A 26,508-nucleotide genomic window follows, 5' to 3' on the forward strand; every position below is an offset into this window, starting at 1 on the left:
GATCTGGGACTCCACGCAAGATCTCACCCCGTGGGGTCAAAATGATCACAAGAACGGTGAGCAATGACCTGCAGAGAGCTGGGACCAAAGTAACAAAGCCTACCATCAGTAACACACTACGCTGCCAGGGACTCAAATCCTGCAGTGCCAGACGTGTCCCCCTGCTTAAGCCAGTACATGTCCAGGCCCGTCTGAAGTTTCTAGAGAGCATTTGGATGATCCAGAAGAAGATTGGAAGAATGTCATATGGTCAGATGAAACCAAAATATAACTTTTTGGTAAAAACTCAACTCGTCTTGTTTGGAGGACAAAGAATGCCGAGTTGCACCCAAAGAACACCATACCTACTGTGAAGCATGGGGGTGGAAACATCATGCTTTGGGGCTGTTTTTCTGCAAAGGGACCAGGACGACTGATCCGTGTAAAGGAAAGAATGAATGGGGCCATGTATCGTGAGATTTTGAGTGAAAACCTCCTTCCATCAGCAAGGGCATTGAAGATGAAACGTGGCAGGGTCTTTCAGCATGACAATGATCCCAAACACACCGCCCGGGCAACAAAGGAGTGGCTTCGTAAGAAGCACTTCAAGGTCCTGGAGTGGCCTAGCCAGTATCCAGATCTCAACCCCATAGAAAATCTTTGGAGGGAGTTGAAAGTCCGTGTTGCCCAGCAACAGCCCCAAAACATCACTGCTCTAGAGGAGATCTGCATGGAGGAATGGGCCAAAATACCAGCAACAGTGTGTGAGAACCTTGTGAAGACTTACAGAAAACGTTTGACCTCTGTCATTGCCAACAAAGGGTATATAACAAAGTATTGAGATAAACTTTTGATATTGACCAAATACTTATTTTCCACCATCATTTGCAAATAAATTCATTAAAAATCCTACAATATGATTTTCTGGATTTTTTTTTCTCATTTTGTCTGTCATAGTTGAAGTGTACCAATGATGAACATTACAGGCCTCTCTCATCTTTTTAATTGGGAGAACTTGCACAATTGCTGGCTGACTAAATACTTTTTTGCCCCACTGTATATCTATCTCCTGCCTGCCACTAGCTGCCACTGTCACACTTTATTACAACAGTGCATTATTTATCAGCCAGACACCTTGTCCACAGACACTAATATATCTCCCATATTAGCTATCCACACAGTGTAGATTGCCTGGCCTCTGGTTATGACAGGTCCCCAGTGATGACACAACAATATATAAAGCTACATATTTAAACTGTGGCACAATTGACCTTGGGCCATTGGCCACCTGTCAAAACAAACCAATATTTATTAGCTTTATCTGAGTCACTCAATCATCACTAGAGAGACCCTTTAACTATTTATGATAAGATCTTACCTCATCACACCAGATGTGTTTGCTTGTTGATAATGTGGGTTCTCCCTCCTGAGATTTAAACATAAGCCCTCACTCTCTGTGATGTCTCTGGCAAGGACTATTCTGTAGTCCTGTGGTATGTCTGACCCACAACCTCCTAGCTCTGGCCATAATGGCCCTCTCCTGTCCGCTCCCACCCCTGCAGGATGACGCCCGCCAGCTCTTTGCCCTGTCGGCTGCTGCTGAGGAGCAGGGCATCCTGCCCGATGACCTGTCCAAAGTGATCCGCCGCCTGTGGTCCGACAGCGGGGTGCAGAGCTGCTTCACACGCTCCAGAGAATACCAGCTCAATGACTCAGCCGCATAGTGAGTAGGCATAGTGTGTGTGTGTGTTTGGCTGTTTGTGTGTTTTTTTGTTGTGTTAGTTAGTTTGTTTGTTTGTTTGCTGCAGCAAAGAGCGGTATGGGAGGGCCATCTTATTTGGGCTATGGTTAGTGATACAGTAAAAGACGCTCTATAACTTTAGACTACATCCCTTCATGAGGATATAAAACTCTCTGTGGTTCCCTTTCAGTCGGTCAACTCGTTACAACACAGCTATGGGGAGTTTGCACGCTAGCGTTCTCTACTGAAGAACATTAGAATCACGTCTGACAAGGCCAAAGCACTCATTCCTTCAATGTTCTTCACCTTGAGCTTAGCGGAACAATTTCACGCATTTAACAAAAAAATGAACACAAAATCTATCCGGCTTTGCACCAACTTATCTATCCCACTTAGGGAGTGCCTGCTCATCCTTCTGGATGTTGTGTGTTAAAGCTCGATAACCGGTTTCGTGAGTTTGAATTTGGTAGGATTAAGTGTCTTGTCGGGCTGAGGCATGCAAAAGTCTCCCTGGCTTAGCCTGGTTGATGTGCGCTCTGTCGCTGGCTAAGGGAGGCGACTTGAAGGGAGAGGTCGGGCCAGGTCGGTGGGCGCTCCCTGCCGCCTGTGCCCTGCCGCCTGTGTCCTGCCTCAGTCAAGCCCCGTTTACCTCTCTTCCCAGACTTGGTCGATGATCGTCTCTTATGTGGACGGGATCAGGCTAGTTAATCAGCGCTGTATAGCTAACTCATCAAGGCGAGTTAGCTAGCGTACTGCCAGTGGTGCTTCCATGTGTTTGTGTAGCTCTCTCATTTAGCATATGAAGCGTTCAGTCAATTAGTTATTCTAAATTGACTGTACTGTGGCTAGTGCTAGCCTGCGGGGATAATGCCAGGTAGCAAGACTGATAAGCTGCATGTGGATGTCGGCTAGCATACAGTACTGTGACAAAAGTGCCTCTGTCTGTGCCTATAAAAGTGCCAGGCTATGGTGGGCTATACAGTACCACGGAAGCACAACGTGCTCAGTAGGTGCTCGGTAACCACAAGTGGATACCCCTTTCCATAGGTGTCTTATTACTGGGATTCATTGCTGGGTCCTCCCTCTAGCTCACTGGTCCCTATGAGGTACTTAGTGGTATAGGTCATGGACTCGGTAGGCGATTGGCAATCGTGCTTTTATCCCACACACAGTCTCTGTGGTTCATATGAACTCCAAGATGAGATTTCTGTCTCCTGCTCAACGCGTTTTGTTCCTGGGAGTTAGATTTAATTACGAATGGCCCTGTCTGTTATCACAGATGGGGTCTGTTTTTCAGAGCTGTCTGTCCCTTTTCTAGCTGGGTTACAAGGTGCGGTGTCACCGGTACCTATTACTGGTGGGCATGATCACCTCCATGATAAAGTTTTTTTCCTGGGTTTATTCTTAATGTGTGCAACCCCCGCACACATAGCGCATTGAAAGGGGAGGTGGCACTGGCTGGGGTCCCCCCCTTGCCCCCCTTCCCAGATGTTTGCTGTGACAACTACCCCCAAGTGGCACTGCTAGCCCCAATTCTAACTTGTGCTCTGATATCTGCTTCACTTACTCTCGTAAAAACCAGGGTTTTATGCTTATTACCTCAAATTGATCAATTGAAAGTGTAGATTCACAGCTCCAATCCAGATGTGTTGGTCATTACTGAGACATGGTTAAGAAAGAGTGTTTTGAACACTGATGTTAACCTTTCTGGTTATAACCTTTTTCGGCAAGACAGATCTTCCAAAGGTGGTGGAGTGGTAATCGTTACCAAGGAACACCTTCAGTTGTCTCCACCAAGTCTGTCCCCAAACAATTACATTTGCTGGTTTTACACATTAAACTTTCAAATAACTCTTTGTTGACTGTTGCTGGGTGCTATCAGCCATCATCACCACCGGCCTGTACCCTAAATGCCCTAAGCTCTCTCCTGGCCCCTTACACTAAGTCTGAATTTGTCCTGCTAGGTGACCTAAACTGTGACATGATTAAACCACCTGACCAAGACCTATTGCAATGGGACTCCCTAAAGCTTTCTGCTACCTTGTTGTGATGCTGACATGTTGTGTTGCTACCTTGTTGTTGTCATGTTGTGTTGCTAACATGCTAGGTTTTCATATGTTGCTGCCATGCTGTGTTGTTGTTTTAGGTCTCTCTATATGTAGTGTTGTGGTGTCTCTCTTATCGTGATGTGGTGTCTCTCTTATCGTGATGTGTGTGTTGTCCTTGTCATGCCTTGGTCATTGTCTTTTGTGTTTTTGTTATATATTTGGTCAGGCCAGGGTGTGACATGGGTTTATGTTATTGTATTTTCGTATTGGGGTTTGTAGTATTTGGGATCGCGGCTGATTAGGGGTGTTGTATAGGCTTGGCTGCCTGAGGCGGTTCTCAATCAGAGTCAGGTGATTCTCGTTGTCTCTGATTGGGAACCGTATTTAGGTAGCCTGGTTTCGCTTTGTATTTCGTGGGTGATTGTTCCTGTCTCTGTGTAGTTTCACCAGATAGGCTGTAATAGGTTTCACGTTCCGTTTGTTGTTTTGTATTTTGTATCGTTATTTCATATGTCACTTTTTCTATTAAAGTCTATTAAGTCTATTACTATTAATGGGTAACCAATCCCAGCCACTGTCCACCTTTTTTCTTTTGGTAGGCTGTCATTTTAAATAAGAATTTGTTCTTAACTGACTCGACTAGTTAAAAAAAGGTTAAATAAAGGCCACAAACCCAGAGTGGACAGGGCAAACATCAGCTCTTATATTAAAACATTGTTAAACACATACTTTCTTGTGGCCATATATTCCATTCACAGGAAGTTCCTGAGGTTCCATTTCAAGGCTGTGGTCTACAAGTCGATGGGCCTCCCTTTCAGGCTTTCACTCTTGCCTCACACTTTCACCAAAGTTGTGGAGGCGGGTTTGGCACCTCTGTGGTGTCTGGAGCTTAGGATATTGGACTACCTGCATGATTGGCAGGTGGTAGCGGAGTCGAGGGAGCAGGTGGTGTAACACCATGCTGGTTTCCCATGTTCAGTCTCTGGGTTTCATAGTGAATCAAGAGAAGAGCTATGTGACTCCATCTCAGCACATTCCGTTTAGACTCAGTCAAGAATCGTGCATTCTTGTCCCTGCAGAGGGAGGCCAGTTTCTGACATTGCTTGGTCCATTTTCGCCAGTGTCTGCGCCTATATAAGATGATGGCTTCTATGATGGCTGTGTTTCCCCCCGGGCTGTTGCTCATGCGACCTTTCCAGCAGTGAGTGAAAGACTCACACATGGACGCATTGCGCCACCTAAACCGGTCACTCCAGGTGTCCCTGTCATGCCTATGGGCTTTAGCTCGGTGGAGGGACCTGTGGCTGTTGTTGCTGCGGACCCCCATGGGTTGAGTTGTATCCCGCAAGGTGATCATGACATGTCCCCAAGGGAAGATTTTGTGGGCAGTGTTGCAGAGTGCGTTGCACATCAATAACCTGGAGCTTTTGACGGTGTACATAGCGCTCAGGCGCGTTCTCCCATTGTTGGCAGGCCAGCATGTGATAGTTGAGGACCAAGAGCAGGACAGTGGTGGTATACATCAACATACAGGGAGGGGTGAGGTCTTGCCCTCTCTTATCCTTGAATCACTCCCTACCTCTGTGGAGAGGTGCACACCTTCCCCCTACCGGGTGCCTCACCACGGGAGCGGTTCTGCTATCTAGAGGGGGGTGGCCCTCGTTCTCAGGTCTCATTGACTTCCCACCAGTCATTGCTCTTGACATGCGTGATTCTAATGTTCTTCAGTAGAGGGAGCTGACGAGCAAACTCCCCATAGCTGTTTTGTTCCTCGTTTCCCTCCTTCAGGGAACAGTATCACGACTCAGGATATGACCCAGATGCAGACATAGGAGGCGATAGTACAAAAGACAAAGTACAGTGAGAAACAGGTTTTTATCTTGGACCCATGAAACATAGGATGGATACGAAGGGTGCGGGGAAACAGAAGACTAACAGCAAAGGGGCTAAGGATTTTAGAGATGGGGAAAGGGAATCTCCAGTGATGATCAAACAGTTTACAGGACTCCACCTAGAGGAGCAGGTCCCGAGTGGACAGCTATACACTCTGCCCATGCCGATAGCGGGAAGCAGGGGTCTGGTGGCAATCCACTTGTCACGATACCTGGACGTGGTCTTCAAAAATAGCAGCCCGGGCTCTCTTCCAGGTATAGTGACAGCGGCGGATGAACATCTGGGTAGATGGTATGCTGACTTTTTGCTCAGGGAAGAGTGGGGACTGATATCCCAAGGAACACTCGAAGGGTGAGAGACCAGTGGACGAGCAGGGAAGGGTGTTATGGGCGTATTCCACCCACATGAGTTGCTGGCTCCAGGTGGTGGGGTTGACGGAGAGGAGGCAACAAAGGGCCATCTCCAGGTCCTGATTGGCTCGCTCCGACTGGCCATTAGATTGGGGGTGGAGACCAGAGGACAGGCTGGGTGACGACCCAATGAGGGTGCAGAACGCCTTCTAGAACCAGGACAAGTACTGGGGACCACGATCAGAGACAATGTCAACCGCAAGTCCATGGATCCGGAAGACGTGCTGCACCATTTGCTGAGCCGTCTCCTTGACTGAGGGTAACTTGGGAAGGGGAATAAAATGGACGGCTTTAGAAAACCTATCCACCACCGTCAGGATAGTACTGTTGCCGGGAAGCCCAGTAACAAAGTCCAGTGATAAATGGGACCAAGGGCGGTGAGGAACAAGGGAGTGGTTGAAGCAGACAAAAGCCAGGGGCCTACGGGAGCCTGGATGGCAGGTCAATCTTGAGGAATGTGTCCATTCCAGGACTGGGGAATGGGCAGAGTCCGGGACAAACATCCGGTTAGCCCCCTCGGATTCCATCTGGGAATGCTGCACCTTACAGACCAGGCTCTCTATACCCCAGACGACTGCAGCTGGTAGACAGGAGGAAGGGAGGATGTTCTCGGGTCAGATGGAGTAGCTGCGGGGAAATACAACCGTGAGAGTGCATCAGGCTTCATGTTCTTGGACCCCGAGCAGTAGGAGAGAGTGAATTTGAAACAAGTGAATAACAGGGCCCAACGAACCTGCCTAGATTTGAGGCGATGGGAGTTTGGTCCTGGGCAGAACGCTGGGACAGGACGGCCCCACTCCGACATCGGAGGCTACGACCTCCACCACAAACTGACAGGGCATGTCCGGATGGATTAAGATGGGGGCTGTAGTGAATCGACGTTTGAGGTCCAAGAACGCCTGGTCAGCTGCTGGAGACCACGTGAACGGAACCTTGGGTGAGGTGAGTGCTGAGAGGGGGGAAGCCAGGATCCTGTAACACTGGATGAATCGGCGGTAGAAATGAGAAAACTCCAGAAAATGTTGCAGCTGCACCCTGAATGATCACCTTGTCGAGATCCATCTGTATATACCCTGCAGCGATGACGTATCCTAGGAAGGAGATGATGGAGCGATGGAATTCACACTTCTTCGCTTTAAACTCTTGAGTGTAGTATTTTCGTGTTTGGCTGATAAACATACCCAATTGAAACTGCCTATTTCTCAAGCCCAGAAACTAGAATATGCATATAATTGTCAGATTCGGATAGAAAACACTCTACAGTTTCCAAAACGGTCAAAATATTGTCTGTGAGTATAGCAGTACTGATATTGCAGGCGAAAACCTGAGGAAAATCCAACAAGGATGTGCTGTTTTTCCTGAAAGCTCTCTGTTCCATTGAATGCCTTGCCTCCATTTAAAGGGATATCAATCAGATTCCTTTTCCTATGGCTTCCTCAAGGTGTGAACAGACTTTAGACATAGTTTCAGGCTTTTATTTGGAAAAATGAGCGAGAAAGATCACACCACATCATTGTATGGCTGGGTGACAGCAGCGTTTTGTATGCACAATAGCTTGGAGCATCCATTTTCTCTCCCTCTGAAGAAGCTACATTCCCGGTTGATATATTATTGTTTATATATTGTAAAAACAACCTGAGGATAGATTATAAAAAACGTTTGACCTGTTTTTACGAACATTATGGATACTATTTGGAATTTTAGTCTGCGATGTCGTGACCGCTTGAGCCTGTTGATTTCTGAACATAACGCGCTAACCAAATGTAATAAGAGGTATTTTAGATATAAAAATAATCTTTATGGAACAAAAGGAACATTTATTGTGTAACTGGGAGTCTTCTGAGTGCAAACATCCAAAGATCATCAAAGGTAAGTGATTGAATTCATTGGTCACGGAAGTCAGAAGAGCAATCTACTTGGCTGCTCGCGGTTTGTAATATTTTGCCAACTGAGAGAGATGTGCTTACATAAACGCTTGGTATGCTTTCGCCGAAAACCTTTATTGAAATCTGACATGACATGTGGATTAACAACAAACTAAGTTGTGTTTTGCTATATTACACTTGTGATTTCATGAATATTAAATATTTTTGGTGATTTAATTTGAATTTGGCGCTCTGCAATTCAGCTGTGGTTGACGAAAATGATCCCGCTAACATCAAGAAGAAGTTAATGAAAAGCTGGTTCTCCAGGAGACACTGAAGGACTTGTCGGACGTGGAGGACGTGTTCTTGAGCTGAACAGGAAAGACAAGGATGTCGTCGAGGTAGACAAACACAAACTGGTCCAGTATGTCCCAGAGCACATCGTTGACCAACCAGGGCCTGGAACACCGCGGGAGTGTTGGTCAGTCCGAATGGTATAACTAAGTACTCATAGTATCCACTAGCCATGTTAAAGGCTGTTTTCCACTCAAAGAAGAACCCTGTGCCGGCGGCAGAGGCCAATGGATTAATTCTCCCTGCAGTGAGAGAGTTCTCAATGTACTCCATAGTCTTGGTCTCTGGACCCGACAGGGAGTAAAGCCACCCGGGATAAGGACAATGGCGCAGTCGTAGTGTCGATGCGTAAGGAAGAGACGTAGCGTGGGCCTTGTTGAAGACTTCCCGGAGGTCCAGGTATTCTGCGGGAATGGCGGAGAGATCCGAGGCTTCTCTCAAGCCTACAGGTAGACATCCCGGGGCAGGCTGGACCAACTTAAGACAATGAGCATGGCAGAACGGGCTCCGACCCACGATAGAACCAGTAGCCAAGTCAATCGGGGGATTGTGCTTCTGGAACCATAAATATCCCAAAACCACGGGTACGTGGGGAGTATCTATGAGCAGGAACTCTATTGCACTGTGTGATTTCCTGATACTCGTAGGTCGATCGGAATCATAGTGCGGGTGACTCTGCCAATAGAGCACCCATCCAGCCCTCTGACGTCCATGGGAATGGAGAGGGGTTGAGTGGAGATGCCCAGCTCCGACACCACGGTAGCGTCAATAAAGCTTTCATCGGCCCCAGAGTCAATGAGCACCCGGAGTGATTTGGCCCGGTCAACCTACAACAGGGTGGCATGGAGATGGGTGCGAGAATTGATTGGAAAATCCCCGTACGGCTCACCAGAGTACTCGTACTTACTGATGAGCCTGGTCTTTTTAATGGACAGGTGGAAATATAATGTTCTGTAGTCCCGCAATACAGATAGCTCCTGGTGTTCAGTTTGCGTAAACGTTAATCTGGAGACAATCGAGCCCTCCCCAGTAGCTTGGGCTCTAGAGGAGGCGAGTCGACCACCCTCGGCGTGACATCGGATTCTCTCGTAAATGACTGAGTGTTTCCGGGATTCCTCTGAAGCGAGGCGAGAATCGAGGGTGAGCGAGGGCGACAGAGAACATATTCTCTCTCCCGCCTACGTTCTCGTAGCCGCCTATCAATCCAGATGGTCAAGGATATGAGGGAGTCGAGGTCCATGGGCAGCTCCTGGGCTGCAAACTCATCTTTGATCACCTCTGATAATCCGTGAAGGAACATGTCGAAAAATGCTTCCATGTTCCAGGCCCTGTCAGCCGACACTGTCAGTCGCCAACGAAAATCCACTGCGTAGTCTGCCACACTACGGGAGCAATTTACGAGCACCCTCTCTCTTGGACAACGAAGAATCAAACACCTTCTGTACTTCCGCCACAAACTCCTCCAGACTGAGGCAGACGGCGGACTATTGCTCCCACACCGCCCGTAGCCCAGGCAAGTGCCCTCCCGGACATCAGCGTTATGAGGTACCCTATCCTCGAGCGGTTCGAAAGTAACGACGAAGGCTGTAGCTCGAAGATGATGGAGAACTGGAAGAGAAAGGCCCGGCAGGTTCCAGAATCTCCAGTGTAGCACGCCGGGGGAGGAAGGCGGGGTTCTCGGGACACTGTGGTATGCTGGGAACAAGTGCCGCTGGTGGTGGTGTTGCTGAGAGTCTGGGGAATTACTGGTGTGGCTTGCTGCCTTGTAGGGAATCCACAGAATTGCTCCAGCAATGTATCGAACGCATGGCCATGGCGTTGTGCCAGGATATGGAGTCCCTCCATAAGACATTGCAGTAACTCCTCATGTCTTCCAATGGTGGCTTCTTGCCGGGAGACAGTATTGTGGAGCTGGTCTGAGTCTGCTGGGTCAGTTATGGCCAGTTTGTACTATCAATACTCAGGATATGACCCAGATGCAGACACAGGAGGCGGAAAGTGGAGTTCTCAATAATTTATTTTAACACAGGGAAAAGGGCAGGTCGAGGACAGGCAGAGGTTCGTAATCAGGTCAGTGTCAGGCAGGTACAGGACGGCAGGCAGGCTTGGCGTCAGGGCAGGCAGAGGTTCAGAATCAGGTCAGAATCAGGCAGGTACAGGACGGCAGGCCGGCTCGGGGTCAGGGCAGGCAGAATGTTTCCTAGTTTTCCCGGTTCTGACCAAACACTTGAGAAACATGAAAACGGGAAGGCATGCTGGTAAGACATGGCAAGACAAGACGAACTGGCAACAGACAGAGAACACAGGTATAAATGCTCAGCGAATAATGGGGAAGATGGGCGACACCTGGAGGGGGGTGGAGACAAGCACAAAGACAGGTAAAACCGATCAGGGTGTGACAAACAGAAAGACTTTCAATATCAACTCCTCCCTCCATCCCTTCCCTTCCTCTACTACAATCAGTATGAAATCTGCACACACACCAGGAGGCCAACATTTACCACCAGTTAGATCTCACTATCCCCTCCTGCTGCTAGTTTATTTTTTATTCAAACTGGAAAACGAGCACCCATCTACTTTGCATACAGCTTAACAACTCAGCTTTGTCTGCCAATTCCCTCTTTAATAGCATCACAGAAACATAGGGATCATTCATTTCTTCCTAGAGAAGAAGGCTGGGTATTTACCATGATGGTATAACAATGGCAGTTGGATTGATCGAATGCTTGTATGTATCATATCAGGTTTACTCAGGACTGCGTAATACCTCTGGCCAGCCTCCCATTAGACTGATGTATGGTGGTAATGTGTTCCTCTCCTCTCCATTCCTCTCCTCACCCTCCTCTCCTTTCCCCTCCTGCTCTCATCTCCTCTCCCATCTGCTGCTGTGTGAAACCTGTCACATTACTCCACAGGGGGAAGCATCAGCAGACAAATCTCTGCAACGTTCTCTAAATCATGATCCTCCTCCTCCTTTGATGCTCTGACTCTCTCATATGGCTCTGTCTTGCTGGTTGGCTGTCCGGACAACATGAGAATGATAACGTGTTGATTAGTTATCTGAGATTCCATCCTGGCAGTCCCCAGGAATAGGACTCTCTTGCAGGGCAGGGTCAAGCTGCAGGGGTCAGCCTTAAGGTCAAGGATGACCTCTAGGAGGACTTCCAAGGAGAGTCAGATTCCCTTAGGTTTTACATTGGTTTTCATATGCTGTTTTCTCCATACACTCTCAACTAATGGTTATATATCAAGGTTGATGAATGTCCTATCATGCATCATTCACTTCAAGAGCACAGAGTGAATGAATTATTCTATAGTTTTTTTTATTGGATCACAAAGGCAATTTACAATCAATAAAACAATAGAATCAATAGAACACAAAATAATTTCCCCCTTTTTGAACAACCCCACATTCCCACCCAGTCACCCATCCCAAACACAACCCTGGCGGCACCCCATCCCCAACCCCAGTCACCCATCCCAAACATAACCCTGGCGGCACCCCATCCCCAGTCACCCATCCCAAACATAACCCTGGCGGCACCCCATCCCCAACCCCTGGCAGTCACCCCCATCCCAAACATAACCCTGGCGGCACCCCAACCCCAGTCACCCATCCCAAATATAACCCTGGCGGCTCCCCAACCCCAGTCACCCATCCCAAACATAGCCCTGGCGGCACCCCAACCCCAGTCACCCATCCCAAACACAACCCTGGCGGCACCCCATCCCCAACCCCAGTCACCCATCCCAAACATAACCCTGGTGGCTCCCCAACCCCAGTCACCCCAAGTCACCCATCCCAGTCACCCATCCCAAACATAACCCTGGCGGCACCCCATCCCCAACCCCAGTCACCCATCCCAAACATAACCCCAGGCCCATCCCAAACATAACCCTGGCGGCTCCCCAACCCCAGTCACCCATCCCAAACATAACCCTGGCGGCTCCCCAACCCCAGTCCATCACAAACCCCAGTCACCCATCCCAAACATAACCCTGGCGGCACCCCAACCCCAGTCACCCATCCCAAACATAACCCTGGCGGCTCCCCAACCCCAGTCACCCATCCCAAACATAACCCTGGCGGCACCCCAACCCCAGTCACCCATCCCAAACATAACCCTGGCGGCTCCCCAACCCCAGTCACCCATCCCAAACAACCCTGGCGGCACCCCAACCCCAGTCACCCATCCCAAACATAACCCTGGCGGCACCCCAACCCCAGTCACCCATCCCAAACATAACCCTGGCGGCTCCCCAACCCCAGTCACCCATCCCAAACATAACCCTGGCGGCTCCCCAACCCCAGTCACCCATCCCAAACATAACCCTGGCGGCACCCCATCCCCAACCCCAGTCGACGCATTATATTAAAAAACATAAACATACCAACAAAAAACGAAGCAACAGACAAGCACTACAATAAAATAAACATGACACCCAGTAAAATTGTTTACCCATATGACATGACCAGGAGATAATTGAGGCAACTACTTTCCACATGTCTATAGGAGTATGGTTAGCTTTATTCGTGCGGGCGGGGGATAACTCCAACATAACTACGTCCTGAAAGTAGGCCAGCCATTTCCTTATATGAAGGTCATGAGGTGGCAACCAGCGCTGGAACAACGTGTTTTTAAAAAAAACTTCACTTTACACTGTTTCTCATTCAGCTGCATACCTGAATCGTCGTTAGGTGAAGGAGGAATTGGTTCAAAGGGTACAGTTTTATCAATCGTGTCAGAGAGAATAGACGACACTTTCCTACCAAAACCCATAAAACCTCAGGGCAACCCCATATCATCTGTTTGTATGTGCCAATTGTCTTGGAGGAACATAGGTCACAGTTTGGGCTTAGATCCCGTTTTGCCTGAAATCTTACAAGTGGCGTCCAGAGCTTAAAATGAATTCACTGATGGTTTGTGGTTCTTTGATGAGGGAAATATGTTCTCCCAGTCATTTTCCCAATCAATAGCATCATCATCAAGCAAAATCCTTTACATATACTTTAACCATTAAACGATCTTTCTGCTTTAGTAATTGAAGATGAGAGTACATAACTGATACAAAACCTCTGGAAGAGAATGTAAAAATTCACTGGGTGCCTTTCCAAACGTGTACCCCATGGGACCCATAAGGGCACGACGCGCTGACTGCAGTCGACCCTGGCGAATCGAAAAGGAGAAATTTCAGAAAACTAAGGATACCCTCCGAGTTAAATATATACCCTACACCAGGGGTATCAAGCACGCGAGGGGGTCCAAACCGTAAAAAATGGACCTACGATCAATAAAGGTCTATGATTTTGATCGTTTTAACGGCATTGAAAAATGTGCCATTTTCAGTGCAGCCCTCAGTACTTCGTTGGTTAATTAGCTGAAGAGATCTGGAGATACCAGTACCAGTTAACTTACACATTGCTCAACCCTCCTAAAATGATCTATTGTATTAGGACCATAACATAACGTGCATTTCTTATTAGTTATACCAGAAAATAACAACTAGTATGTGACCTTCTCTGAAGGTGACAGAAGCGCCATCCAATCCAGAATCAGTTGGAACCTTGTTGGTTTTCTTCATACATTGATTGAGCTCCTCTCCTCAAAAGTTGATAGTCAACCAGACACCTTTTCTTAATGAACTCATTTGTGACAATGAGCTGGAGGATCTACGATTGTCTCAAGGCACAGGAGCACAGGCCCATAGCTGAAACCACCATTGACAGAGGTATTGACTGATTTAGGGAAATGAGGAATCTATGGCCATGAGGATGAACACTATAGAATGGATCCCTGCTGCTTTACAAGGTTATTTTACATACAGTGTGTTTTATATGGTCACTGTCTGTCTGTATGTCTGTCTGTATGCCTGTGTCTGTCTGTAACATCAGAGCAGAAGGGTTTATATGATCAATACTCTGATCAATACTCTGATCAATACTCTACTTTCTGATCATAAAGAATAGAGCTCTGCTTGGAATGCTAGTTGAATGGATTTGGTTTGCTCCACCATACCATGTAGTAGTTTATACCCCTTTATCAATGTGATCTTGGTAAAGCGTGGATACTGTATATCTATAGACGTTGCCAGGATCACAGTGATTAAGGAGTATAGCGGAAACCTACATCGTCCAGTGGAGAAAACCAAATCCATTCTACTGATGTTGTGAGCATGTCAGTCAGTATCCCTGTCGGTGCTGTGTTCATGGACTATTGGCTGGGGTAGCAGCTAGCTCTGGCCCTGGCTGATGATACAATCCGTAGAGCAGACAGGCTGTGTCCAGTACGGAACAGAATTATAGACAGAGTGCTACGGCCCTCCCACATCACAAAGGGAAGCAGAGTGAGAGAGAGACAGGGAGGGAGGGAAGCAGAGCGAGAGAGGACGAGCGAGAGAGTGAGATGTTCTACACGGTGAAATCATCCCTACCTCCGATGACTTTTCCATCTTTGAATTTTTTTTGTTTCCATGTATGTGTCGCATCCGGGGTTCCTGATCTATGGCTCTGCGTTATAGATCTGATTTTAGCCCTGATGTCCCTGACACATATTGATCTGAATGACAACATGGAATGTGAAGCTTCTTATCTCATGTCACCTCACATACAACTGAATAGCATGTGGAGTGGCCGATCTCATCTTAACTCCCAGTGACAGCTCTGGGATTTCTACGCATCATGGATTACAGCTCAAACTACCAATTTTGCTTTCCATAATGCTTAAAATATCATGCGTAAAAACCCATTGAAGTGAAGCGGGGGGGAAAAGTGCCGTTGCCATAGAAATGTTCCCTTTGCGAAAAGCAGAGGGAGTGAGAGAGAGAGGTGATCTAACATGACTATTTATGGCCTAGAACAAATGTAGAAAAACACAGCACGCACAGACTCTGTGGCCGTGCGTGATTAACAGAACCAATCCAGAATCACTGTTGTGCTAAAACAGAACAGCAGAGAACATCTGTGGTTGGTGTCTCTGCTTGGATGTGTGTGTGTGTGTGTTATTGTCTTGCCAGTGTGTGTGAGTGTCTCCCCTCCTCATAATTATGTGTGTGTTTGCCGCAGCTACCTGAATGAAATGGAGAGGATAGCCAAATCAGACTACATCCCCACACAGCAGGACGTGCTGCGGACCAGAGTCAAGACCACTGGCATCGTGGAGACACACTTCACCTTCAAAGACTTGCACTTCAAGTAAGGGCTCTCAGAACAAACTTGGCAACCTGACTAGTGTTTATTTGTATGGCTTTGTTATTATAATATATATATATATATATATATATATTTTTAATCTTCACCCCTTTTTCTCCCCAAATTCGTGGTATCCAATTGGCAGTTACATTCTTGTCCCATTGCTGCATTTCTCATATGGACTCGGGAGAGGCGAAGGTCAAGAGCCATGCGTCCTCCGAAACACGATCCTGCCAAGCCGTACTGCTCGCTTAACTCAGAAGCCAGCCGCACCAATGTGTCAGAGGAAACACCTTACAATTGGCAACCATGTCAGCGTGCATGCGCCCAGCCTGCCACAGGAGTTGTTAGAGCGAGATGGGACAAGGACATCCCGGCGTGCCAAACCATCCCCTAACTCACACGATTCTGGGCCAATTGTGTGCTGCCTCATGGGGTCTCCGAGGCCCAGCCGGCTGCGACACAGCCCGGGATCGAACCCGGGTTTGTAGATACACCACACTGCGATGCAGTGTCTTAGACCGCTGTGCCACTCGGGAGGTCTAGCATTACATTATTACATTAATGTGAAAATGTATTCATTGCACAAATATAAACCTACCAGCCCCTGGTCTATCTTTCTGCCCCCCTTATCTTTAACCTTCTTTAGATACTGCTTCCTTATCATGTGTAGTTCTGCCAATCACAACATTTTAAAATGTCTCTCCGTAACACGAGTCACTCGAGACTTGAAGCCAAAAGAGGGTAGAACACATTTCAAACGTTGCTTTTTTAGATATGTCCGAAGTGTATGTGGTTGTGTGTGTCCTACATGTTTGTGTTGCAACTGAATGAGTGTGTGACCTCTGGCTGACCAGGAAGTGTTGTGAGACCCCCTCTGCCTTCCTGGCTCTGAACAGCCTGGGGGGGGACGCAACACTTTTTTTAATCAAAGATCTATTTGTATCACCATTAATTTACACAATGTTGATAGCAGAGCAGAGATGCTACTGGAAAGCACTGGTACATGAACATAGAGAGAGCTGCTAGTGTGTCTAGTATGAGGTGCACGTCGTGGTGTCAAGGTTCAGAGATGACAGTAACCCAGGCACATCTCTTTAAGACATCTCATACTTCCATCAGACTTGTTAGTTTGGTTGTCACTGTGTTGCTGACCACTGTAGCGTCAACTAATAACATCATCACACCTGATACAGTGGCAGATTCATTCAAGTTTCAGTGGCATATGGTTCACATGTGCTTCAAACAGCCAGATATACGATGAGAAACATGGTGATAATTAGGCCATTCCTGTCTGTCTGTGTAAGAGGTCTGACATGAGTCCACAGTGACTTGGTTCCAGCTAAACTCAGAGCACTGGGCTGGCTGACATTTGCCTCCTGTCACAGACACGATGTCAGGGATGAATAATACATGGGGACAATCGATACGAAAAAAAAAAATACACTTCTTTTTATCTCCATCCCGTCGACTGTAGCTATGGCAACTAATCTCCAGGAAAACACCAACAGAATGAATGGCATAAAAATGACAACGGCAACAGAAAAAGGAAAAGAGATGTGGTACATTAGAGAGAAAATGAAAGAAGAAAGAATACTTTTTTTTTTTCACCAGCTATGTCTGTTTGTTTTGTGTCGGTATCTCTGATTCCATATACAGAAACCATTTAAGCTCAGAGAACCCCATGCCTTCCGATGTATCAGCTTGGGTCGTTACATGAACACGGCAGCCAAAGTGACAGCCGGTGAGAGCTAAGTAGAGGAGCTGGAGAAAGAGGTGATGGATCAGAGAATGGAGCTGAGCTTCAACACTGGACTGGACTTCTACAAGAACAAAGTAGAAGAACCGGAGAGCAAGGATGCAGCCCAAAACAGCAGAACTATTCACCGTGGGCCCGATTCAGACTTATGAAATGTATGCCTTTCCTATGCACACCTTTCTACACACTTCTCAGTAGTTAGTATTCAGACTTACCTTATGGAGATGAGTAACAAGGTTTGTGGCTCCCTTGTGCACACCGAATGCCTTTAATTGAATTATTTGAAATCCATTTTGTTCTGTGAGCTCAATGTGCACATTGCACAGCTTCTGTAGAGATAAGAGTTGTAGTTTCCAACAGGCCAATATTCTACATAGTTAAGTTGTTCTTACGTCCATCGTCGGAATGAGACCAAAGCGCAGCGTGGAAAGTGTTCGTCGTACTTTATTAGAATGAGCACCAAAAAACAACAAAGGAGAAGAGAAAACAAAAAACGTTAAGTTCTGCAGGGCTATACAGCTACTGTGCAAAAACAACATCCCACAAACTAGGGTGGAAAACTAACGCTTGTCGTCTGGGGAAGGAGAGGAGGACCAAGGGGCAGCGTGGTAAGTGTTCATATTATTTAATGAAATATGCAACACGAGACAAAACAACAAACACGACAAACAAACAAACAGTCCTGAAAGGTGAAACAAAAACACTAAACAGGAAACAACCACCCACAAAACACAATGGAAAACAGGCTACCTAAATATGGTTCTCAATCAGGGACAACGATTGACAGCTGCCTCTGATTAAGAACCATACCAGGCGAAACACAGAAATAGAAAATCATAGACAAACTAACATAGACAACCCACCCAACTCACGCCCTGACCATACTAAAACAAAAGACAAAACAAAGGAACTAAGGTCAGGACGTGGAAAAAAACAGGCTGCCTGTATGATTCCCAATCAGAGATAACGATAGACAGCTGCCTCTGATTGGGAACCATACCCAGCAAACAAAGAAATAGAAAACTAGAATGCCCACCCAAATCACACCCTGACCTAACCAAATAGAGAAATAAAAAGGCTCTCCAAGGTCAGGGCGTGACATAAGTGCAGAAAATGTAGTAATTAACTACAATGACCATAGTCCATAGTCCAGCACCTACTTGTCCGGTCTGTGTGTTTCTTTTATGCGATTGTGGGGGGGGGGGTATAGAGAGCAGCTGTTGAATTAAATATATTCAGTGCGCTCAAGGGAACCACGTCTGAATACCAACTACTGAGAAGTGCATAGGAAAGTTGTGCAAAAGAAAGGCGTACGTTTCCTAAATCTGAATCGGGCCCATGGTGAATAGTTCTGCTGTTTGGGCTGCGTCTTTGCTCTTCAGTTCCTCTACTTTGTTCTTGTAGAAGTGCAGTTCACTCTTAGTGACACCCACTTCACTCTGATCCATTACCTCTTTCTTCAGCTCCTCTACTTGGCTGTCACTTTGGCTGCCAGGTTCCTCAGCTCCACTCTCTGCTCTACCACCATGCCTCTCAGCAGTCTCAGCAGCCGTGGTTCTCTCCCCATTCCCGTGACCCTGTTGAGTGATGTCATTCTCTCCAACCTCTCCACTCTCTCCGTGTGCCCATGCCCCAGAGAGGCAGAACAGCAACAGCAGCAGCATTTACAGTACTACCCATTCTTAAATGAATACCTCAAACTAATGAAGCATACTGGACTCAGTCCCTCCATATACACACTGATCTTTGTGGATCAGTACATGGGACATGAACACTTGTTCACTGTGGAAATGTCAAGCTCATCGTCAAGGACTGTGGATGATAATATTACAGGGGTACAGATTATTCCATGCCAAGTCGTTCACATTTTGGTTGTTGACAGAGCCACGGGACAGTCGAACCTGTCACTCAGTTCTAAACTGGATCATCTTCATCTTGTGTGGCTAAGCTTGCAAAAACCCATGTGTGCAGGTTGAAGCTCTCTGTCATTAATGTGTGATAGAGAGGCTGTGTTGTTAGCGGGAAGAACAGCTCGAGCAGGTGTATAACCTCAGCATCCCCTGATAACCAGTGTATTCACACTGGGTGGCGTGTTCACCTGGTAGAGCCTCTGTTACAGTGTAATGTGTCTACAGTGTTTAGGTGTAAAGCGTCTGACCACTCCGAGTAAAATTCAAGCGTTTGCCCCTGTGCCTTTTAAATTACGATGAATGTAATTATATGGATAGGGGGGGGCTGATTCTAGATCACAACTACAATTGTGAGGAGATGCTTGATACATATGGCCCCTGAGGGCTTCCTGTGTTGGCCCTGCGGTCTTTTATCACAGCCCAGCATCTCTAATGGATCTCTCTCTGTCTCTCTCCCGAGCCGCCTTTGTTCTGAGAACAATCTCATGAAATGTTAATGCATGGCCTGGGACGGAATGTCTCCCTCACTTTCTCCCCCCCTATTCCCAATCCCTTTTTCTTCTCTACTTCTCTCCTCTATCAACATCACCCCCTTTTTCTTTTTTTCAAGCTACCTATTTTGGTGTTACAACCTTCATCTCTCTCTTTCTCTCTCCATCTTTCTTTCTCTCTCTTACTCCCCCACCCCTTTCCCCCATCCTTTCTCTCTCTCTCTCTCTCTCTCTCTCTCTCTCTCTCTCTCGCTCTCTCTCTCTCTCTCTCTCTCTCTCTCTCTCTCTCTCTCTCTCTCTCTCTCTCTCTCTCTCTCTCTCTCTCTCTCTCTCTCTCTCTCTCTCTCTCTCTCTCTCTCTCTCTCTCTCTCTCTCTCTCTCTCTCTCTCTCTCTCTCTCTCACTCTCCCTCTCTCTCTCCTGCAGGATGTTTGACGTGGGTGGCCAGCGCTCAGAGAGGAAGAAGTGGATCCATTGTTTTGAAGGAGTCACATCCATTATCTTCTGTGTTGCGCTGAGTGCTTATGACCTGGTGCTGGCTGAGGATGAGGAGATGGTGAGGAGGAAGAGTCAGCTATCCTATCCTACTATATTTCTATGATCCACACATTTTCAACTGGGGACACGTTACACAGAACTTCCATATACTGTACATATTATAAAGCATATGTTACTAATCTACATAATATACTGTATGTGCACTGGAGTAGGCTATTTGATTAGATAGATTAGATTATTTTATAAGGGTATGAATGTAAATTGGGTCATTCATTTATTTTATAGGGGTGTAAATGTAATTGATAATCAAATCAAATATTATTTGTCACGCCCTTCATAGACAACAGGTGTAGATTAACAGTGAAATGTTAATTTACGGGTTCATTTTCAACAATGCAGAGTTAAAGATAAGATTATATATATATATATATATATATATATATATATATATATATATATACTGCATACACTACATAACCAAAAGTATGTGGACACCTGCTCGTTGAACATCTCATTCCAAAATTATGTGCATTAACATGGAATTGGTCCCCCTTTTGCTACTATAACAGTCTCCACTCTTCTGGGAAGGCTTCCCACTTGATGTTGGAACATTGCTACGGGGACCTGCTTCCATTCAGCCACAAGAGCATTAGTGAGGTCGGGCACTGTTGTTGGGCGATTTGGCTTGGCTCGCAGTCGGTGTTCAAATTTATCCCAAAGGATTTCGATGGAGTTGAGGTCAGGGCTCTGTGCAGGCCAGTCAAGTTCTCCTACACCGATCTCAACAAACCATTCTGTATGGACCTCACTTTGTGCATTGTCATACTGAAACAGGAAAGGGCCTTCCCCAAACTGTTGTCACAAAGTTGGAAGCACCGCATTGTCTAGAATGTCATTGTATGCTGAATGTAGCGTTTCGATTTCCCTTCACTGGAACTAAAGGGCCTAGCCTGAACCATGAAAAACAGCCCCAGACCATTATTCCTCCTCCACCAAATTTTACAGTTGTCACTATGCATTCGGGCAGGTAGCGTTCTCCTGGCATCCATAAAATCTAGATTAGTCCATTGGACTGCCAGATGGTGAAGTGTGATTCATCACTCCAGAGAACGTGTTTCCACTGCTCCAGAGTCCAATGGTGGCGAGCTTTACACCACTCTAGCCAACGCTTGGCATTGTGAATGGTGATCTTAGGCTTGTGTGCGGCTGCTCGGCCATGGAAACGCATTTCACAAAGCTCCCGAAGAACAGATCTTGTGCTGACATTACTTCCAGAGGCAGTTTCGAACTTGATAGTGAATGTTGCATCCGAGGACAGCTGATATTTGCGTGCTACGCGCTTCAACACTTGGCGGTCCCGTTCTGTGAGATTGTGTGGCCTACCACTTCGCGGCTGAGCCGTTCGCGGCTGAGCACTTGACCGTGGCAGCTCTAGCAGGGCAGAATTTTGACAAACTGACTTGTTGGAAAGGTGGTATCCTACTACGATGCCACGTTGACTGTCACTGAGCTCTTCAAGGCCTTTCTACTGACACTGTTTGTCTATGGAGATTGCATGTAAGAGAGTTAGTGCAAAAAAAGGGTCAATTCAGGTGGTCTGGGTATCTATTTGATTATCTACTTAGAAGTCTTGCATAGGCTTAGGGTAGAAGCTGTTCAGGGTCCTGTTATTTCCAGACTTGGCAAATTGGTATCACTTGTCGTGTGGTAGCAGAGAGAACAGTCTGTTGCTTAGGTGGCTGGAGTCTTTGAAAATTATCTGGGTCTTCCTCTTTTACCACCTGGTATAGAAGTCCTGGATGGCAGCTCAACCCCAGTGATGTAGTGGGCCATATGCACTACCCTCTGTAGCACCTTGCGGTCAAAGCAGTTGGCATACCAGGCGGTGATGTAGCCAGTCAAGATGCTCTCGATGGTGCAGCTGTAGAACGTTTTGAGGATCTGAGGGCCCATGACAAGTCTTTTCAAGCTCCTGAGTGGGAAGAGGCGTTGTTGTGCCCTCTTCACGACTGTGTTGGTGTGTTTGGACCCTGATAGGTCTTTAGTGATGTGGACTCTGAGAAACTTGAAACTCCATTTCAGCCCTGTCGATGTGAATGGGGGGAGTGCTCACCCCTCCATTTCCTGTAATCCATGATCAGCTCCGTTGTCTTACTGACGTTGGGGGAGAGGTTGTCCTGACACCACACTGATATACCGCTCACACAATATTTAGAGTAAGTTTGGGCTGAGGACTTAATAGCCTGAAGAGCAGTTGAAGCTGCTGAGATATCATCAAACTGCTGTGCAATGAGCCATTTGTTTCCCTCACTGTGGTGTGAAGCACCCAATCAATACACCACTTATTTAAGTCTGGGAAAAATAAGATGGGAGGAGCCATTCTACTTCACAGACACTGCATTTTGTTAGAGAGTGTAGCATCTTACGTTAATTCAATCGTCTTGTCAAGCAGTTATATCTCACTAATTCTTAAGACCAAATAGACCATTGCTGTATTTCTATGGATGTTATGGAGACGTTCACCTGTTTTTACTTCTTATCAGTCCTTTTTCTATGGCATATTAATCCATTTTTAACAGTCTGCTTGAACAATATACTTCCTATAACCATATCCCCAACACAAAGACACACTCTCAGCTTCTCCATTGCTACTACTGCAGTGAGAGGGGAGAAAGCATAGACACATTCACAAAATACATACTGTACCACTACCCGATACAGCTAGATTTGAAATGTGAGGCGTTACTGCCCCCTGGTGGCAGATCTTATGTTTTATCCTTGGATGCGATGGGACCCAGTATTTGTCTGTCTGTCTACCAGAACCGGATGCATGAGAGCATGAAGCTGTTTGACTCCATCTGCAACAACAAGTGGTTCACAGAGACCTCCATCATCCTCTTCCTCAACAAGAAGGATCTGTTTGAGGAGAAGATTACAGGCAGCCCCCTGGCTATCTGCTACCCCGAGTACACAGGTAGAGAATCCTACCAAGGTGCCCCCCCCCACTGGGCACAGACATCAATTCAATGTCTATTCCACGTTGGTTCAACGTCATTTCATTGAAATGATGTGGAAACAATGTTTATTCAACCAGTGTGTGCCCAGTGGGTCTGTAGCACTGCGACATACAGTGGATTGCACTGCGCTCTGACAGAGAAATCATATAGTTGTGATTGTTGAGGCTGTGGCAATTTCAGCAGCAGTAGTAGCTCTAGCAGAATATTGGGGGATATTGAGCACGCCAGTGATGATTTCCAGGAGATGTCAAGTTATAATTCATCAATAGTGTTTTTTATCTTGGAATAAATCAGTAATGTCTGGCATCTCATCACATGCTATAAAGCTTCATTTATGTTGACTATGTTCACTACTCAGGAGCCAACAAATACGACGAGGCAGCGAGTTACATCCAGACTAAGTTTGAGGACCTGAACAAGAAGAAGGACACGAAGGAGATCTACACCCACTTCACCTGCGCCACCGACACTAAGAACGTCCAGTTTGTCTTTGACGCCGTCACCGACGTCATCATCAAGAACAACCTGAAGGACTGTGGTCTCTTCTAGAGGCGGGGCCAGGGGAGGCGGGGCCAGAGGAGGAGCTAAGGTGAGGACAAAGATTAGGGGAAAACCAAATCAAATCAAATCCAATGCTGATGATATAGCCCATTATCTCTTTTGGGGACGAGATGACCATGTTAGACTAAATCATCAGTATGGTGATGACCAGGGCCCTGTGCTTTGCGTAATCATGTGTCATAGCAAATATCTTATCCTGTATTTTAAGCCTTATCCGTACATTAGCATCACACCAAAAGCGAACAAAATATTCTAAGGATGGTGCTGGACTGTTGGCTGAAAAATCTTTAAATAAAGGTTACAATCCAGGCATGTCACATGACTGCACAAAACACAGGGCCCGAGTCATAACTGAGAACATTATAATTCACTGTATCACAATTCCAGTGGTTCAGAATTTTACATACAGTAAGTTGACTGTGCCTTTAAACAGCTTGGACAATTCCAGAAAATGATGTCATTGCTTTAGAAGCTTATGATTGGCTAATTGACATAATTTGAGTCAATTGGAGGTGTACCTGTGGATGTATTTCAAGGCCTACCTTCAAACCCAGTGCCTCTTTGCTTGACATCATGGGAAAATCAAAAGAAATCATCCAAGACCTAAAAAAACCCAGACTACGGTTTGCAACTGCACATGGGGACAAAGATCGTACTTTTTGGAGAAATGTCCTCTGGTCTGATGAAACAAAAATAGAACTGTTTGGCCATAATCCATAATCCAAAATCCATAATGTTATGTTTGGAGGAAAAATGGGGATGATTGCAAGCCGAAGAACACCATCCCAACCGTGAAGCCCGGGGGTGGCAGCATCATGTTGTGGGGGTGCTTTGCTGCAGGAGGGACTGTTGCATTTCACAAAATAGATGATATCACGAGGAGGCAAAATTATCTAGATATATTGAAGCAACATCTCAAGACATCAGTCAGGAAGTTAAAGCTTGTTCGCAAATGGGTCTTCCAAATGGACAATGACCCCAAGCATACTTCCAAAGTTGTGGCAAAATGGCTCAAATGACATCAAAGTCAAAGTATTTGAGTGGCCATCACAAAGCACTGGACTCAATCCTATAGAAAATGCGTGGGGAGAACTGAAAAAGTGTGTGCGAGCAAGGAGGCCTTTAAACCTGACTCAGTTACACCAGCTCCGTCAGGAGTCATGGGCCAAAATGCACCCAACTTGTTGTTGAAAGCTTGTGAAAGGCTACCTGAAACGTTTGACCCAAGTTAAACAATTTAAAGGCAATGCTACCAAATATTAATTGAGTGTATGTAAACCTCTGACCCACTGGGAATGTGATGAAAGAAATCAAAGCTGAAAAAAATCATTCTCTCTACTATTATTCTGACATTTCACATTCTTCAAATGAAGTGTTGATCCTAACTGACCTAAGACAGGGAATATTTACTAGGATTAAGTGTCAGGAATTGTGAAAAAAACTGAGTTTAAATGTATTTGGCTAAGGTGTATGCAACTTTCCGACTTTAACTGTACATGATGTATGATTTTGTTTTCTGATGGTTAAATTGACTCAGCAGTACATCATAGATAGACCCCCTGCATGGCTTACATGTAAAAACGTTTCCCTTTCTCATTATCATACATACATACACAAACTACACATCTCATATTTAATACACATTTGCTCAGCCATGTCTGGGCTAGCTTACTCTTTATGCCTCTCTTCGCCAGGAGTGCTTGTACAATGAGTCTGCTGCCTGGGGGATAGAGTGGACAGACACACCACCGTCACAGACGGACTGTACCGGCCTTGAAAGCTCCTGCTTTTCTATATGGGGAAAAAAAACATAACAAACTGAGAAGTTGGGAGAAAAAGCCTTGCAGAATTATTCCAATGATCACTTATTCTCACCTGTCATGTCCATCCTCTCCCTCTTGTGTACCTTTGTTTATTTTCGTTGCATGTTAGATATTTAATTTGATTAGGGGTCTCTTTTTTTCTTCTTCTGCCAAGTCTGAATTTGATCTCAGATGTAATTCTTTTTTTTTCTCTCTTTTCTTTGTTGTTTTATAAGTATTATCCGAGGTTAGAAAAATAGAGGAAACGACTTTTATATACTTTACATTCACTGTACTTTAACAGATGTCGGCATTTTATGAAACGTTCAATTGCATAAGGCTTTTTTGTTGTTGAAGGGAAACAAGTATGGAGAGAGAACATGAGTTGAGGAGGAACACGTTTTTGCTAATATTTACATGACATACTAACGTTGTACGCTGTATCATATCACTTATTATCGTTATTACACTTGACTGTCCGTAGACGATCATAGCTGTACTTCTTTCGTCGCCACAATGTAACATTCCTTCCAAAACAATTTACAAAGAGTAAAAGAAAAAAAGTCTCAATTTGAAGATTTAAAAACCTTCAAGTTTAAAAAAAAAAACAATATTGAATACGTATGTTCCTAACATTGGCATATTTTGTTTTCATCCCAGGTCTTTTCTCAGTATGTTTGTGCCTTGATGTATGTTTACACCTGTTACATCTAGAGACTTGCTTTCTCCATAGTGTGAATTAGGGCTATTTCTACTCCCATACCATTCACACGGCGTATAAAGAGGAAACATAATATATCACAGTGATGAGAAAGAAATGAACAATGATAGTGTTTTGGTAAATATTTCAAATGCTTTGAAAGCCCTACTATTGTTTCATTTAAATAAAGTTTGGATCACCTCAATTACCATTCTCCTGGTGTGTCTCTAGAATAATTGGACCTATCCACAGATTCCACTGTAAGAATGCCCTTTTGAACATGGCATGGCAA

The 26,508-nt window shown here is 45.9% G+C and overlaps 1 protein-coding gene across 3 annotated transcripts in view; it reads left to right on the forward strand.

Annotated features, from left to right (window-relative positions):
- Nucleotides 1–26,429, forward strand: part of LOC118399830 (guanine nucleotide-binding protein G(i) subunit alpha-2-like) — a 162,653-nt gene extending 136,224 nt beyond the window's left edge. For all 3 annotated transcript variants that reach the window (XM_052473253.1, XM_052473254.1, XM_052473255.1), the window contains 6 exons: nucleotides 1,542–1,702; nucleotides 15,354–15,482; nucleotides 20,065–20,194; nucleotides 22,957–23,110; nucleotides 23,512–23,742; nucleotides 25,409–26,429. In XM_052473253.1, coding sequence (XP_052329213.1) covers nucleotides 1,542–1,702; nucleotides 15,354–15,482; nucleotides 20,065–20,194; nucleotides 22,957–23,110; nucleotides 23,512–23,702 — 765 coding nt within the window. In that variant the 3' untranslated portion in view covers nucleotides 23,703–23,742; nucleotides 25,409–26,429. The remainder of the gene's footprint in view (nucleotides 1–1,541; nucleotides 1,703–15,353; nucleotides 15,483–20,064; nucleotides 20,195–22,956; nucleotides 23,111–23,511; nucleotides 23,743–25,408) is intronic.
- The last annotated feature ends 79 nt before the right edge of the window (nucleotides 26,430–26,508 follow it).

This window comes from Oncorhynchus keta, chromosome 21 (genome assembly GCF_023373465.1).
Source record: "Oncorhynchus keta strain PuntledgeMale-10-30-2019 chromosome 21, Oket_V2, whole genome shotgun sequence".
Taxonomy (NCBI): Eukaryota; Metazoa; Chordata; class Actinopteri; order Salmoniformes; family Salmonidae; genus Oncorhynchus; species Oncorhynchus keta.